The following is an 18,508-nucleotide window of genomic DNA, read 5'->3' as shown; positions in this document are numbered from 1 at the left end:
GTTGTTGTTAGGTGCCGTTAAGTTGGTTCCCACTCATAGGGACCTATGTACAACAGAAAGAAACACCGCCCGGTCCTGCGCCATCCTCACAATCATTGTTATGTTTCAGGCTATTGTTGCAACCACTGTGACAATTCATCTCCTTGAGGGTCTTCGTTTTTTCACTGACCCTCTACTTTACCAAGCATGATGTCCTTCTCTAGGGACTGGTCCCTCCTGATAACATGTTCAAAGTCACTGAGATGAAGTTTTGCCATCCTCACTTCTAAGGATCATTCTAGCTGTACTTCTTCCAAGACAGATCTTCTGGCAGTCCCTGGTACATTCAATATTCTTGGCCAACACCATAATTTGAAGACATCAATTCTTCTTCGGTCTTCCTTATTCATTGTGCACCTTTTGCATGCATATGAGGCAAGGGAAATTACTGTGAGTTGGGTCAGGTGCATCTTAATACTCAAAATAACATCTTGGCTTCCCAACGCTTCAACCCTTTCATGACTCATGGAACATACAGTATCCCAACCACTTTTTATGCCTCTAGTGTTCTTTGGAAACGGGGTAGCCCACTTTTAATGCACTTAGCCTCAAGATGGGAGCCTTTGGAAATGTGTGAAACTTAAAATCCTGAGTGGGAGCCTCATTTTTGTGTAACGGAGCATTATCTTAGGCGATGCCTCTCAGATGTGTGAATTTTCTAAACTTTTGACAGGTTTGGCTTTATTTCTGTGAGGTAAGCCTCCACACTGTTTCCCAGTTACTATGAGCTTGTGAGAATGTACCTATTGAAGAATAAGCTATTGCCAGTCTTCATTCAGTCATAGTGGCCATTTTCTCCTTTATGCCATTCATTGTTTCCAGGTGTTACTGACTCTTCTTCTCTAGCTTCTGAACAGTAATAATGCCATTCCAATAAGGAATAGTGCATTGCACTGGTACTTTTCAAGAGACTGGAATTCCTGTAAGTTATTCTTACCCTGCATTCAATCTTAGGGCCCAATCATTGCTTCCACGTGTAGCAGGTGGAATGCACCACAGTGAGCAGTTCTGCCATATTCCAGGGCAGCTGTTCCTGATTCTTATCTGTTAGTACTGCTTTTGTTATAATGAAGAATACATAGTAATGGTAATTTTCCTAAAATTCCAATTCCTTTGCTGTTGTTGTTCTTAGGTGCTGTTGAGTCGGTTCCAACTTATAGTAATCCTAGGCACAACAGAATGAAACACTGCCCGGTCCTGCACCATCCTTACAATCATTGTTATCCTTGAGCCCACTGTTGCAGTCACTGTGTCAGTCCACCTCGTTGAGGGTCTTCCTCTTTTCTGCTAGCCCTGTACTTTGCCAAGCATGATGTCCTTCTCCAGGGACTGCTCCTGACAACATTTCCAAAGTATGTAGGATGCAGTCTTGCCATCCTTGCTCCTATTCCTTTAGTTTTATTTGTTGTTGCCTCTAAGTACTACTTTTGCAGTAATGAAGAATGGATTGTACTGGCAATTTTCCTGATAAAAAATTCCTTGGCTTTATTTATTTGTAGGTACTGCTTTTGCAGTGAGGAAGAATGCATTGTACCATGTTTTGAAAAGTATCATAAATAACAAAAAGGCTAAGAAAAAGGAGACCAGAATAAAATGTATGTGCAGTTATTGCCAGGTAACTTTGTTTTACCTAAAGTTTTGCAAATATTTAAGAAATAAAATTAAAAAAAAAAATGTCATCATTGATTCATATCAGCAGGATTTACATTGTCCAGAGTCTGCTGGGACAAATGTGATTCCAGAGAGTATCAAAATCCACGTTTTTTTAGGTGGCATCGAGTCAGCTCCGACTCATAGCGACCCCATGTACAAGAGAATGAAAAACTGCCCAGTCCTGTGCCATCCTCAGAATCATTATGTTTGAGCCCATTGTTGCAGCCACTGTGACAATCCATCTTGTTGGGGGTCTTCCTCTTTTTTACTGTCCCTCTACCTTCCAAAGCATAATGTCCTTCTCCAGGGACTGGTAACTCCTGATAACATGTCCAAAGTATGTGAGATGAAGTCTCGCCATCCTCGTTTCCAAGGAGCACTATGGCTGTGTGTATTTCTTCCAAGGCAGAATTGTTCATTTTACTGGCAATACATGGTATATTCAGTATTCTTCACCTACACCATAATTCAAAAGCATCAATACTTCTCCAATCTTCCTTATTCATTGTCCACCTTTCACATGCATACGAGGTAACTGAAAATATAACGGCTGGAGTCAGGCACACCTTAGTCTTCAAAGTGACATATTTGCTTTTTCAAACTTTAAATGGTCTTTTGCAGGAGATTTGCCCAACACAATATGACATTTTATTTAATTGTGGATCCAAGTAAAATGAAATCCTTGATGACATCAGTCTTTTCCTTATCATGATGTTGCTTATTGGTCCAGTTGTGAGGATTTTTGTTTTCTTAATGTTGAGGTATAATCCATACTGAAGACTGTAGTATTCATTACAAAGTGCTTTAAGTCCTCCTTGCTTTCAGCAAGCAAGGATGTGTCATCTGCATAACCGTTGTTAATGAGTCTTCCTCCAATCCCAGTGCCCCATTCTTTTTCATATAATCCAGCTTCTTAGATTATTTGCTCAGCATACAGACGGAATACATATGGTGAAAGGATACAACCCTGACAGACACCTTTCCTGATTTTAAGCCACACAGTATCCTGATGTGTTGGACAGCCTCCTCTTGGTCTCTGTAAAGGTTCTGTGTGAGCAAGTAAGTGTTCTGGAATTCCTGTTCTTCATGATGTTATCCATAATTTGTTATGATCCATATAGTCGAATGCCTTTGCATAGTCAATAACGCACAAGTAAACATCTTTCTGGTATTCTCTGCTTTCAGCCAAGATCCATCTAGCATCAATAATGATATCCCTCATTCCATATCCTCTTTTGAATTTGGCTTGAATTTCTGGTAGCTGCCTGTTGATATACTGCTGCAACCATTTTTGAATTATCTTCAGTAAAATTCTACTAGTGTCTGATATCAATGATAAAAAATATATATATATTGTTTGATAATTTCCACATTCTGTTGGATCACCTTTCTTTGGAATGGGTACAAATATGGATCTCTTCTGTTCGAATGTTCAGGTAGCTGTCTTCCAAATTTCTTGGCATAGATGAGTGAGCGCTTCCAGGCTTGCATCTGTTTGTTGAAGCATCTCAGTTGGCATTCCATCAATTCCTGGAGCCTTGTTTTTTGCCAATGCCTTCAGTGCAGAATGAACTTCTTCCTTCAGTACTATTGGTACTTTATCATATGCTACCTGCTGAAAGGGTTGAATGTCAACCAATTCTTTTTGGTACAGTGCATCTGTATATTCCTTCCATTGTCTTTTGACACTTCCTGTGTCATTCAATATTTTGCCCATAGAATCCTTCAGTATTGGAACTTGAGCCTTGAATTGTTTTCTTCAGTTTTCAGCTTGACAAATGCTGAGTGTGTTCTTCCCTTTTGCTTTTCTATCTTCAGGTCTTTGCACATTTCATTATAATACTTTACTTTGTCTTTTCCAGCAGCCCTTAGAAACCTTCTTTCAGCTCTTTTACTTCATCATTTTTCACTTTAGCTACTCTGTGTTCAAGAGCAAGTTTCCAAGTCTCTTCTGACATCTATTTTGGTCTTTTCTTTTTTTCTTGTCATTTGAATGAACTTTTGCTTTCTTCACGTATGATGACCTTGATGTCATCCCACAACTCGTCTGGTTTTCTTTTGTTCATTAGTGTTCAATGCGTCAAATCTATTCTTGAGACGGTCTCTAAATTCAACTTGTTTTAATTTTCTTTAGCTTCAACTTGAACTTACATATAAGCAATTGATAGTCTTTTCCACAGTCAGCCTCTGGCCTTGTTCTGACTGATAACATTGAGCGTTTCCATTGTTTTCTTCCACAGATGTAGTTGATTTGATTCCTGTGTTTTCCATCGGGTGAGGTCCATGTGTATAGTCGCTGTTTATATTGTTGAAAAAAGGTAGTTGGGATGAAGAAGTCTTGGGTCTTGCAAAACTCTATCATGCAATCTCCGGCGTTGTAGCACCAAGCCCTTATTTTCCAACAACTGATCCTTCTTCTTTGTTTCCAACTCTTGGATTTCAATCACCAGTAATTATCAATGAATCCTGATTGCATGTTTGGTCAACTTCATACTGCAGAAGTTGGTAAATATCTTCAATTTCTTCATCTTTGGCCTTAGTGTTTTATGCATAAATTTGAATAACAGTCATATTAACTGGTCTTCTTTGTAGGCGTATGGATATCATCCTATCACTGACAGCTTTGTACTTCAGGATAGATCTTAAAATGTTTTTGTCAATGAAAGTGATGTCAATCATCTTCAATTTGCCATTTCTGGCATAGTAGCCCATATGCCTGTCTGATTCAAAATGGCCAATATCAGGTCATTGCAGCTCACTAATGCCTAGAATATCTATCTTGAAGCATTACATTTCATTTTTGACTATTTCAATTTTTCTATATTCATACTTCATACATTGCAAGTTCTAATTATTAACTGATGTTTGCAGCTGTTTCTTCTCATTTTGAGTCATGCCACATCAGCAGATGAAGGTCCCAAAAGCTTTACTCTGTCCTCAAGGTCGACTCTACTTTAAGGAGGCAGCTGTTCCTTAGTTGTATTTTGAGTGCCTTCCAACCTGAAGGGCTCATCTTCTGGCACTATATCAGACAATGTTCTGCTGCTACTCATAAGGTTTTCACTGGCCAGTTTTTTTAGCGGTAGATCTCCAGGTCCTTCCTCCTAATCTGTCTTAGTCTGGAAGTTTTGCAGAAGCCTGTCCACAATGGGTGACCCTGTTTGTATTTGAAACACCAGTGCCATAGTTTTCAGCATCACAGCAACATGCAAGCCACCACAATATGGCAAACTGCAGACAAGTGGTGGAACTATTGGAGTAATTAGGTCCTCATAAATTCTGTTTTAAAATTCAAGTATTTTACATCAGGTTTCCCTGGGTTAAGTGCTTGGCTAATAACCGAAATGTTGGGTGTTCAAACTCACCCAGAGGCACCTTAGAAGAAAGGCCTGGTGATCTGCTTCTGAAAGGTCACACCCATGAAAACCCTATGGAGTCCACTTCTACTCTTAATACATGGGTCGCCATGAGTCAGAATTGACTTGATAGCAAGGTTTTTTTCTGGTTTTATCTTGCTTAAGTAGAGGCTTCACATAATTGCAATGCATCCACAGATGGAATACAATATAGTCATTAAAAATAACTATGGAATTCTACATTTATTGATATGGAAAGATGTCCAAAATACATTGTTCACTGCAAAAAATAAATATACACATGTGTGTATGATAGAAACATTTGGAAGGATATTTGCTAAAATATTAATAGTGGTTACCTTTAATTAAAAGAATATGGGAGATTTTTCCCTTTTTATACATTTCTCTATTTTTTTATTTTTACAATGTATATTTATCATTTTTATAACAGAAAACCAATAAAGCTATTTGCATTTTAATGAAAAGAAAACTGAAAATATTCCAGAACGGGAAAACCACTAAGTCATTAGCACCTTAGTAAAATTTTATTTAGCAAGATTTTCAAGTTAAATTTAAAGTCTCCTAAGGTATAAAAAAAAAAAAAAAAAAATTTTTTTTTTTTTTAAGGTATAAGACCCAGGTGCAGCATACTTTAAAATGTAAAGGAGAAAAGGGTTAAAGGCAGATGAGGCAAAGAGGTCTCCGGTCATATATTAAGCAGCCTTTGGATTGGTACGTCTTATCCTGAGGGAATTTCCATACAGAAAAAACAATAGGCCCTGGAAGACTTCTGTGGTCCTCTGATCCAAGAGATACCAAAAGGGAGAAGACTCCCAACAACCTACATAGACTCAGCATATATCTTAACTTTACTACAATTCTTGCTTTCAATATTATAGAAGATACCGCCTTAAAAATAATCTTCACTTCCTTCCCCACATCAGGCCCTGGATCTAACAGAGGGTTGTTTTTTGTTTTTAATATATTTTTAACAGATCTAAATTTTTTAATTTATACCTTTTACAAAGACTAAAAGGAGAAAATGACATGTCACACTACTCACCTCAGGAGGAAGGCATGTCTGTATACAAGCAGATGTTCCTGGATGTGACCCCACAGTCCCGTTTTTAATTTGAAAATGTGTTTTGCACATGTAGCCATCAGAACAGTCCTGTGTTGCATCACCAATGAATACATAAAAAGTCAATTAATGTAAGAATTCATCATTTTAAGAAATACAACTGCTCATAAATTCCAAACCAAGCAATGAAAAACTAAGTGTATAAAAGGAGATAATACAAAGCACCTAGTCCAATACCTCCTGCACATAAAAAAAAAATACCTCCTGCACATAGTAGACACTTAATAAGCAGTGTTATTTTCCTACGTTTTTCATTTATTAATGTTTCTCTTCATAGACAATGTTAATTAAATTCCCCTCCCCTTTTTTGAGTAATCCATAGCACTTAGGTCATAGGACAAAGCTTTAGCTTTGCAGCTGTTGAAAGCATTTAAACTTATAAAAATACCTTGCTACATAATCAATATAAATTTTATGACATATATATGTATATATGGGGGGAGAAGCACTCAGCTGCTAACCCAAAGATTGGCAGTTCGAACCCACCTAGCAGTTCCATTGGAGAAAGACCTGGAAATTTGTCCCTATAAAGATTTCAGCCTTCAAAACCCTATGGGGAAGTTCTACTCTGTTACATGGGGTTATAAATCCAAATTGACTTGACAGTACCTAACAACTATATATATAAAGAGAAAGAGAGAGAAAGTTGGTGGATTGAATTGTGTCCCTTCAGAAATATGTGTCCACTTGGTTAGGCCATGATTCCCAGTATTGTGTGGTTGTCCTCCATCTTGTGATTATAATTTTATGTTAAAGAGGATTAGGGTATGATTATAACACCCTTACTAGTGTCACATCTCTGATTCAATGTAAAGAGAGTTTTCCTAGAGTGTGGCCTGCACCATCTCTTATCTTACAAGAGATAAAAGGAAAGGGAAGCAAGCAGAGAGTGGGGACCTCATACCACCAAGAAAGAAGCACTGGGAGCAGAGTATGTCCTTTGGACCCAGGTTTTCTTCATGGAAAAGCTCCTAGTCTAGGGGAAGATTGATGAGAAGGACCTTCTGCCAGGACCAAGAGAGAGAGAAAGCCTTCCCCTGGAGCTAACACCCTGAATTTGGACTTCTATTCTACTAGACTGTGAAAATAAATTTCTCTTTGTTAAAGCCATCTACTAGTGGTATTTCTGTTATAGCAGCACTACATGACTAAGACAGAGAGAGGGAGAGAGAAGAGAAAGGGAAAAAGACATAAATACGTCTCTATATAACACAGAGAGATTTTACAAGGATTTGCAATAGATCTTGAAGCAGGAAGGGACCTTCCATTTCAATTTCTCATTCAAGGAAAGATCTCCATTAAAACGTCCCAGAAAGGTAATGCTTCAGCATCTGTCTGAGCACTTCCAGGAACCAGCACTTTTGGTCAGCGTACTTTGAGAAAGTTTTGTCTTATATGGCACTGAAATGTTTCCCTTTAACCTTCACTCACTGGTTCTAGTTCTGTCCTCTGTAGTGTAATCCCTTTCCCATAGACCTGTTCTTCAAATAGACAGAGAAAATTACTACCATTTTTAAATATTTATTTCAAAATATGGTTTCTAAGCCCTTCACCAACTGAATTTCTCTCCTGTTCTTTTACTTACTCTTAAATATATTAATGGATGACATTCATTTAATCATGGTCCATTCATTGTTTCTTGTTGCTGTTTTTCACCAAGCTTCCATTCCCCCTTCTTTTGGAACAATTGCCTATTTTCCTCTAAGGAATCATCTCCTTCTCCATTGTCATTGTTGACATGCTTCCCCAACTCCAGGGAAGGGCCTGGGATTCTGATCTGCCCAACCAGGATATTACTCTTCCTGGCCTCAGGGACACTGGAGGACAAATGATCCAATCAGAGCCAATGAGATGCAATTCAGGACTTTGGTTTGGGGTGAGGGATTGGGGTTGGAGACCCAGAGTGCTGTTCTCTTTTCCACTGTATTTGAACAAAAGAGATAAAACTTTGGCAGTTTTGGCAGCCATCATGTAACGAAATGGAACCTAAAAATGAAGCCAATTGCAGAGGAAAGGCCATGACATACCACAGAGAAACCAGGTCCTGATTATGCTGTTTACACCAACCGTACCTGAAGTAGGTGTGGCCTCAAATTTTTCAGTTATATGACCCCAAAAAGTCCCTTCTTTGCATCACTATTATGGATTGAATTGTGTCCCCCAGTAAGATATCCTGACATCCTAACCCATATACTTGTGAATGTAACCTTGTTTGGGTCTTCCTTAAAGACATTCTCTTTGAAGATATTACCCAGTTAAGTCATACCTGAGTAGGGTGGGCCCTTATCCCATATGACTGGAGCCTTATAAAATAGGAGGACAGACATGGAGTCACGCACAGAGCGAAGAGAGAACGTGAAGATCCGTCTACAAGCCAAGGAACACCTGGGGCTACCAGAAACTGAAAGAGACAAGGGAGGATCTTCCCCTAGCGCCAAAAGAGAGCAAGTATAGCCTGCCAAAGCCCTGAATTCATACTTCCAGCCTCCAGAACAGTGAGAAAATAAATTTCTGTTCTTTAAAGTCACCCACTTTGTGGTATTTTGTTATGGCAGCCCTAGGAAATGAAGACATTCACTCAATTTGGGATGGGTTTTCTGTGACTTGCAAACCAAAAGGCGCCTGCTATAAAATGACACACATTGTATGCAGTAGTTTAAAAATAGGAGATTTTCTACTGCATTGTATTATTACTCTCATTAAGGTAGATAATCAATAAAAAAAATAGTCGATGATAAAAAAGATTTGCCAAAATGTGTAAAACTATAATGTTATGTTTTGTATCAAAAAAAGCACTGGCAATTCAGAACTTCAAAATGATCTAGCAATAAAGGAAAACAAAAAGTTAAGACACTCGAAAACAGTTAGAGCTATGTATATTAAATGTAATAGTATATCAAATGAGAATGACCATTTTATCTCACAGTTTTCTACACCTGAGCTCAGGTCATACAACCTCTTCTTAAGAGAATATACAATTTATTAACACTCTAATTACAATGCAAAATACGTCTCCTTTGACATAAAAAGAGGCCAAGTAAAAAATTCCTGTGTACCTTTGTCCTAAAATTGAAATAAATTATCTGGTCCCTTGGAAAAAAAAAAAATTTTTTTTTTCTAGTAAGTTAAGATACTGAGATATATCATTTTCAATATTACCTATAATTTAAGACATTTTTATTTCTATTTTAAGTAATTTATGATCAGACCCAAAGACCAACCCCATTGCCACTGAGTTGATTCTGACTCATAGCGAACCTATAGGACAGAGTAGAACTGCCCCAGAGTTTCCAAAGAGCACCTGGTGGATTTGAACTACCAACCTTTTTTGGTTAGCAGCCATAGCTCTTAACCACTATGCCACCAGGGTTTCCCATTTATGACACTATTTAATATTATCTACAAGGAGTTATACCAAAGATTTTTGACTCAGCCTATTTCCGGTCTTGGTGGTTTTCTTTTCTGTATCAATCTCTTTCAAAATTAGCCTTGAAAAATTACATCTAGAAAAACAGAGTTTATAACATTTTGGTTTCCCTTGAAACATTTACTTCCACAGAAGTAGGTCTTCTCTGACATGGTTTTAATATAAGGCAGAAAAATGTTTTGTTCTTTGCTGTTGAAAGGTGCTTTTTCAGAGGCAAGTAAACATAAAAACATGAGAATTGTCACCCTGAATCAGCTCTAGCCCAGTATGAAGCTTAACTCAAATCTCCCCTTTGCAATGAGTCTTTCCTTGACTGTTCAAATCAACACTCCTCTTTGGCATCCCTGAATTCTTTTTGTACTTACAATAGCTTCCAATCTAACTTTTAACTCTTCTTTAATTTTTTACCATTTGATATTTTTATTTCCCCCAACAATCATAGCCTCAGGGTCTAAATCCCAGCCTCTGGTAAGAAAGGCCACTAAGGGGGAAGTTAGGGTCTCTTAACTACAGAATCCAGACTCTCACTCCACATAAAAACCTGATCTAGACTGAGTCTGAAAACATCCTGGACAAGTATCAGAGGATATAAGAAAAAAGGAAACCTTACACAGTTTATCCAATTAAGCCCACTCGTTTTAGAGATAAGAGGGCAGAGGACTGACGCACTTCTAAGTCAAGAGACTGGCCTTAACAGCTAATTACGGCCGGAGCCGGAAGTGGGAACTGACCTCTTGACCTCAGCGTTCTTTCTATTACACTAAACAAATTCTGCCAGAGAGCAGGATCACGTCTGAAACATAGTGATAACTTATGGACTGATGTAAGCCAGCGCTTCGGACTTTGAGTAACAAATCCAAGCCACTCAAGCATGGTCTAGGAAAACAGCAGCATCAGCTTCACATGAGAGCTTGTTAGAAGTGAAGAATCTCAACCCCCTACCTCAGACCTACTGAATTTTTTTTTTTTTACTGAATAAGAATCTCTAATTAACAGGATCCCCAAGGGATTCACAAGCACTTTCGGGAGCATTGAGGCAGCCTGCACTTCAATCCCTGATTTAAAGGGATTGCAAACTTATCGCATTAAACAGTGGTTCTCAACCCTACCTGAACAGTAGAATCACCTGGGAAGTTTTCAAAACACTGTTGCTGGGGTCTCATCTCAGAACAACTAAGACAGAATCTCTCCAGCAAACCCTAATGCAACAGCCAACAGTGAGAACCACTAAGTGAAACTCATTGGGGTTTCCCCTGTTGAACTCAGAGAAGAACAGTCAACCCAGTAACCTGCAGCTGCCTCAGGAGAAAAGGTCATAAACAACTCAAGGCCTTCTTGAACACAGTAGCTCATTTGGAGCTCTCCATATGCTAAAATCACCTTCGATGCTTATCTTAGAGCTTTGACTATGCTAAGACTGCCTTTTAAGTACTTTACTATTGCCTCAAACCCTATCTCCTGGCAACTTGCCCAGCCTTGACCTAGTCATTAATCATGTTAGCAAGATAACTTAAAATTGTCATTGCCCCTAGTCCAACTACACTTCAGGCATCAGGACTCCTGGCTGCCCATCCTGCACAAAGCAGATTGCTTCACTCTGTCACTGTAGAGGAGAAATTAATAGGAAGCCTCCACGTGCTATGATTCAGACATCATTATAAAAAAGAGAACACTTCTTCATACATCACAGCTAAAACTCTTTTACGTTATTTAAAAAAGAATGCGCTTCACTTTATACCAAAATAAAGGATAATGATATAAATAAGAAAAATCATACCATAAATGTGCGAGATGAAAATATTAGAGAATACATACACACATACAACACACAAGCACATGCACACGCATGCACACACATACCAGTTTTTAAGGACGATAAATATCCAGAGGTCATAAAAAATTGGTAAATTCTACTATATCTAAAAAAAAACTCTTAATACCACAAAGCCAAAAGATAAATATCAAATTGCGAAAAAGACTTATAGCTCATATCACATAAAAGGATGAATTTTCTTTCTCTCTCTTTATATATGTATAGCTTTAATTTCCTCAAAATATAAACAGTTCCAAGAAATCAATAAGAAAAAAACCAAAAGCCCAAAGAAAAATGAACAAAGAATATGAACTATAAAAAGGAAATGCAAATGGATATTAATCATATAAAAGGATGTTCAATGTTACTCATAAGAAAAATGCAAATTAAAGCTATGAGATGCCATTTTTTTCCTATCAAATTCACAAGATCAAGAAGTGTGAAATATACTGTATTGGCAAAAGCGTGGCTAAAACAATCCGGCATTCTCATACATTGCTGGAGGCGGGGGAATTTAAATTAGCGTAGTGGTTAAGTGCTACGGCTGCTAACCAAAGGGTCAGCAGTTCGAATCCGCCAGGCGCTCCTTGGAAACTCTGTGGGGCAGTTCTACTCTGTCCTATAGGGTCGCTATGAGTCGGAATCGACTCGATGGCACTGGGTTTGGGTATAACCGCTCTGGAGGGCAAGTTGGGGATACCAATTAAAATTAAAAATGCACATACTTCCAACCCAGTAATTCTACTTTCAGGAATTTATCTTGCATATGTGGGAAATAAAATGCATGCAACGATAAATACTTAAAGTATCGTTTTAATAGTTTAAGACTAGAAATAACCTAAATGTCTATTAGTGAGAATTGGTTAAATAAATTATATTAAATCCAGATAACAGAATGCTGTATACAATCACAAAAAAAGTAAATTCTATAAATATTAATATCAAATAGAAACCAAGATATATCAAGTAACAAAAAAATGTGTGTGACAGTACATATTTATGTATATTATGCTACCATGTGTTTAAATATAAATGTATATGTGTGAGGGCTGAATATATCTGGAAAACCCATGGCTGTTTAATCAATTTCCACTCATAGCGACCCCACAGGGTTTCCAAGGCTGTAAATCTCTACAGAAGCTGACTGTCACATCTTTCTCCATTGGAGCTGCTGGTGGTTTCAAACTCCGACCTTTCAGTTAGCAGTGGATCTCCTCTTTAACCAACTGGTATCAGTGGTGACCTCTGAGGGTTTGGGTGATGTCTTAGTTATCTAGTGCTGCTGTAACAGGAAAACAACAAATAGATGGCTTTAACAAAGAGAAATTTATTTTCTCATGGTCTAGTATGCTAGAAGTCCAAATTCAGGGCACCAGCTCCAGGGGAAGGCTTTCTCTCTCTGTCAGCTCTAGAAAGAGGCCCTTGTCATCAATCTTCCTGGGTAGAGGAGCTTAGCTCAGGGACCCCAGGTCCAAAGGATGAGCTATTCTCCTGGCTCTTGTTTCTTGGTAGTATGAGGTCCCCATGTCTCTCTGCTTGCTTCTCTCTTTAACATCTCAAAAGAGATTGACTTAAAACACAATCGAATGTGTAGATTGAGTTCTGCCTCATTAATATAATTGCTGCTAATTCCACCTAATTAACATCATAAAGATAGGATTTACAACACATAGGAAAATCACATAAGATCACAAAATGGTGGGCAATCATCACACAATACTAGGAATTGGACTAGCCCAGCTGTCCACACATTTTGGGGGGACACAATTCAATCCTCCAAATTGAGGAAAGGGAAGGTTAGCAAGGAGACCTTCCTTTTTAATGTACAAACTCTGCGCCTATAAAAAAATAAAATTTAATTTTAAACAAATGCTTAAGTGGATTCTCCATAGCACTATGACTCCAAGCCATTACAATACTACAATGCTGAACTTCTAGAGAGAAAAGGTTCTGCAGGCCCCAGAGTGACAACCAAGTTTTCTAGCATAGTGCTGACTGCATATTGGATGGAGATCTGAGGATTTCCTGACAGAACATGTTTGGATCGGCTTTCTTACAAGCTGTCATAGGGCTATGCCACCCAGTGAGCTATGTTATGCCTGTTGGAATCCAGCTACCCAAATAATTACAGGGCTTCTGTTGCTGAATTTTAATAAGCTTTTAAATATCTCCTCCAGAAAAATGCTGCAATCTGAAAAAACTAAGTGTTTGTCTAAGGCCCTTATCTCTACTTTGGAATAAAACACAGCTATAGGACTTAATCAAAAGGTCAGCAGTTCGAATCCACCAGGCACTCCTTGGAAACCCTACAGGGTAGTTCTACTCCGCCCTATAAGGTCGCTTTGAGTCGGAATTCACTTGACGGCAATGGTTATTTTTTATAGGACTTAAATTCAAGTTAAATGCCCAGACTGATCAGCTGCAGGAAGGGCTGAGCAGTGCCATCAGAGGTACTAAGAAAGGCTGAAGTTTCTAGTCACTGCCATCTCTGATCAAACAATGACTTGGCCATCAAGGTCAGTGGACCCCTGAGGACACAGATATTAAGTGATTATTTTTTCCCTCTGTAGAAAATCAAACCAATACTACCATTCCTGCCCAAAGCTGATTAACCTTGGAGTTAAAAAAAAAAAAAAAGGTAAGAAGAAATGCTGCCTAAAAGCAAAGCTTACACTGGGGAGGTCAGACATTAAACTGGTATCCGTCCATTTAAAAAAAAAAAAAAAAAAGCTAGATGGTGTAGCTGTTATGGATGTAAAGATCTTCTAGAACACAATTCTGAATAGATTAATGACTCTTCCACATGCCCACCCCCAATACCCACCCAATGCCACTAACTCTCATTTCAATTTCTGATACTGTTTCACGTCCCAAATGCATGTGTGGATTCTGGCCATGGCTGACTGTGATACCTACAGTACTATTACATAAAAGATGTATTAATATAAGAAGTGACCAAATCCAGCCAAAGTAATTCATAGGTAACTGCTGCCCTCTGCCTTACTTAGACAAAAATTTAAAAGAAAAGAAACCAAAAATCCAAAAGTTGAAGTAAGGATATATCTCAAATTTTTAAAATACCTTTACATGTCTTTCACTTTTCTCCTGGTCCTCTGGTATTTTAGGGTTCATTAAACACAACACAGCCACTAATTAAACAGTCTACCCATACCTCAGAACTTTCAGAGGAGAGGGGTTGGACAGACACCTCAGACGATAACAAGTTCCACCTGAGGGGGCCGGGCCTGTTCTTTGAGGAAAGAACTCAATCTGGATGTATTCAGCCAGTAGAAGCTGGTACCCATTGCTTTACCATCTGCATAACAGATGCTTTCATCTGTGTGACCTAACATGTTAATCCTTATTGAACACATGTGTTCACTAACAGGGAATTAAATCACACAAAAACACTGAGACCACTGATCCTTGATTGGACATTCTTCTGCTTCTGCCCATTTAAAAGAGCTTTTTTAGTGTGGTATGAAATTAAAATAGAATCTGTAGGGTTTTGACTTGAATCAATTCTCTCTCCAGCAGCAGTGAGTGAGAGGATTATACTGCCTTCTATTAAAAATACTTAGTTCTACAGTAAAACATGTTACAAAGCCATACTCATTATATACTTTTACTAGGTTTAAATTTCTAATCAACATATAAACAAAGCACCCACCAGTGCCCTCGAGTAGATTCCGACTAATAGCGACCCTATAGGATGGAGTAGAACTTCCCCAGAGTTTCCAAGGAGCGCCTGGCGGATTCGAACTGCCGACCCTTTGGTTAGCAGCCATAGCACTTAACCACTACGCCACCAGGATTTCCAAACAAAGCACAGAGGGCTAAAATTATAGTTACTTAACAGAATCTAAATGTTATAAATCTTGATAATGTAAAAATAATAATATAATTAATCAAAAATCAGAAGGAGGAACAGAAAGGAAGATGGGAGGCTGTATAAGTAAATTCCTTATCTATCACAGGAGGAATTAAGAGTTATTGGCCAAAGATGAGAAACCAGGATGTAGAATTACATTGTTTAAACTTACAGGGGCAATGACCAGAATAACTAAGGGATTCCTCTGGATTACTACGGGTTCCATTAAACAAATTAAAATTATCCATACAGTGACATGCTATGCAGACTAAAGAAAAATGGTCCCATTTATATAAATATATATATGCATACCCATATATAAAGGTATGTCCATGCATATATATGTGTGTGTGTGTACCCATATATTTATATGTACATAGAAAACAAACTGCAGAGTTGGGTCAGAAGAGAGGAAAGGAAAGATTTTCATCTTTATTTTATATATCTATGTATTGTTGGAATTCTTTAAAGGTTTTTATGCATTGGTTTTCCTTGTAAAAATTAAATGAAATAAAGTAAAATAAATATCCAGCCCCTAAGAGGAAAGGTACTATTGCACTAGGAAGGCTGAGATTCGAGTCAGGAGTAAGGAAGGTTCATTTAAAGCTTTGCTTCCACTCTCTGCAGTCAGGATGAACCATGATATCTTCTCATATACAAAGGTAATTTTGTTTTTATATTCTCTCTTTTTTGAACTATCCCTGTAGTTGCTAAATCAAAACAAGGCTCTAAAAATGGTGTGGCGGCAGCATCTGACCTCCTCTAACTTTGCAAGTGGGAAGGAGAAACAAGATCAACAGCCTAAAGCCGACTGCTACGAGACAGAGGTCAGACATGCCTCCTGTCTCTACTATCTTTACCAATTCTGACACCATCTGTCCCTCCCACAGCACTCTCTATTTATCTGCTAGTTTTGATAATTCCTTGCAATGGCCACACAGAACTCACAGACCATAGTTATGGGGTTTATTAGAGAGGTAGCACAGTTATGGGGTTTATTAGAGAGGTAGCACTGTGCAAAATTACCTTTCCTCTTAGGGGCTGGATCTTTATTTTACTTTATTTTATTTAATTTTTACAAGGAAAACCAATGCATAAAAACCCTTAAAAAAGTTCCAACAATACATAGATATATAAAATAGAGATGAAAATCTTTGCTTTCCTCTCTTCTGACTCAATTCTGTAGTTTGTTTTCTATGTACATATAAATATATGTATACACACACAAACACATACCAGCTTCCATTACAGGTCAGGTTCAGGAACGCACAGGATACAATTCTTCAATCAGGACAGCCTTTTCTCAGCCATGCTGCAAGCAGGTTTCTCTCTGGCGCTCAGCCCCTTGGCCTGGCCTCTGTCCTGCTCCAGCAAATGTTACAAAGCTCTTTTAGTTCTGCTGGTAAGTGCCCAGAGGCACTCCACTCTGCCAGTAAACACTGGCCCGAAGGCACTCAGCTCTAGCTCCATGGGTCAGCAAACCTAGCTTCACCAAGTGCCCGGGGGCACCCTACTCTGCCAATAAGCCTCCTGCCCAAAGGCACTCAGCTTTCTCACTCCATGGGCCGGAAAGCCCACCACGTTATCTGTTGCCAGCCCCTTGCCAGTCTCCTGATTCTGCTGCCACTGATTCTCCACGGCTGTTTCTAGCCATCTCCAGTATTACAGCTCTCCCTCTCTGTCCCAGTTCTGCTGCCTCTGCTGTGTCTCTCTGTCTTCTGTTACAGCTCCTCTCTCTCTGTCTTTTTCTCTCTCTCTTTCTCTCTCTCTCTCTCTCTCTCTCTCCATATTTCCCTTTAAGCCTAGCATGGCAAAACTGATCAATCCCCTTGTTGGTTTCCATACAACTTATTTGCATGGTCCCACTCCCACAAGGCTGCCATGCATCTTATTTATATTATTAGCAAGCTATCCGATCCCCTTGATGGACCACAAATACCTCATTTGCATAGCCCTGCCAGTATTTTGGTGGGAGTTAAAAGATCATGGCTAGAAAAGCCATATAAAAGTGATCCATCTCAAAGTAAAGGCCAGTACTTCTTTCGTAGGTCACTACCTAATTGTTGCATGTCTTCTCTTTTTTTTCTCAAATAGACATCACTTTATGCCACTTAGGGCTTTCAACTTTCCATTTCATTCAATAAAAGACATGCTGAGAATACCAGCACTGTGCTTATTTGTGTTAAGAAGTTAGTTTTCTTATAATATTCCTGCTCTCTTTTTCCTAGCAGGACTCTCGGATCTACCAAGCATCCCTTCCTTTCACCTCCAGCCACTTTCTGACTTCCTGGATTAGCAGTAGAGCACACTGCTTTCTCCACTTCCCTAATGCAGGTCAAAGCACAGCAAGGGTAGTGGCCCCAAGGAACATGTATCAGAAGAAAAGCAGTTACTTGTCAGGCAAGAAAAGAAGGCTGCTGAGGGCATTTTGGTGACCTTATTTGGAGAGAAGCACGTATGCATGTATGCTTACATATACTTAAAGCTTGCTTATTTCATATAAGTTTTTAAGGAATAATAGATTACATGATGCTAAATTCCTTCTACTTCTTGGAATTAAAGCACAAAAAATAAGTTAAAAACACACTGTTTCCGTTTCCCTATCTCTACAATGTTAGGCTTCACTATTAAGCACTGGGGGGGTGGGGTGGGGGGGTGTTATTCTCTTTGCCCTTTTATTTTTTAATAACAGTTGGTTTTCAGGTTTTCCTACTTGCCCATTTTGAGTTTTCAATTTTGAGTTCATAGATGTGAGACCTCCATGTGTGCCCTCATACTTTTTATTATATTAAAAAATTCAGTTTGAGTTCCCAGAGCATTCTTGCTTTTTTGTGTCCCAGTACTGGCCAGCTGATGCTATAACTCATTGGAGGGGGTCTGGGGGGGCCTGTTGTTTCAGCTTCCAATTTAGGTTAGTAGAAATTTTTACTATGTTTTGTGTGTTTGCTCTAGTTGTAATGTTCTCAAAGGTTTATCTTTGGTTTTCCAATACTATAAATAAGATAAAAAATATAAAACAAAGTTGACCCAAGTTCTGACCTTCCCCATCCTGATTCCTGGATTTAAAGTTATTCCAAATCTTATTCTTTCCATAAATAAATTACTGCTTTCTAAAATATTGGCTGTTGTAAGACAATTATCTGGTAATTTTATATTTTATTAAATTGAAAGAAATTTCACAGACCTGTAGTGCTGACAGAAGGGAAAT

The 18,508-nt window shown here is 38.5% G+C and overlaps 1 protein-coding gene across 11 annotated transcripts in view; it reads right to left on the bottom strand.

Moving 5' to 3' along the window:
- ATG10 (autophagy related 10) overlaps positions 1-18,508 on the bottom strand; it is a 421,428-nt gene that overhangs the window by 309,062 nt on the left and 93,858 nt on the right. For 9 of the 11 annotated variants that reach the window (XM_049867036.1, XM_049867030.1, XM_049867003.1 and 6 more), the window contains exon 3: positions 6,112-6,219. The exons of 1 other annotated variant lie outside the window; for it this stretch is intronic. In XM_049867036.1, the coding sequence (XP_049722993.1) occupies positions 6,112-6,219 (108 nt within the window). Of the gene's footprint in view, positions 1-6,111; positions 6,220-16,536; positions 17,842-18,508 lie in introns of those variants that run through there. One more of the 11 variants, XM_049867072.1, reaches the window with a different exon arrangement.

The sequence above is a fragment of the Elephas maximus genome, chromosome 2 (genome assembly GCF_024166365.1).
Source record: "Elephas maximus indicus isolate mEleMax1 chromosome 2, mEleMax1 primary haplotype, whole genome shotgun sequence".
Classification (NCBI taxonomy): domain Eukaryota; kingdom Metazoa; phylum Chordata; class Mammalia; order Proboscidea; family Elephantidae; genus Elephas; species Elephas maximus.
The sequence above is the reverse complement of the archived record's forward strand: the minus strand, read 5'-3'. Positions and strand labels throughout refer to the sequence as shown.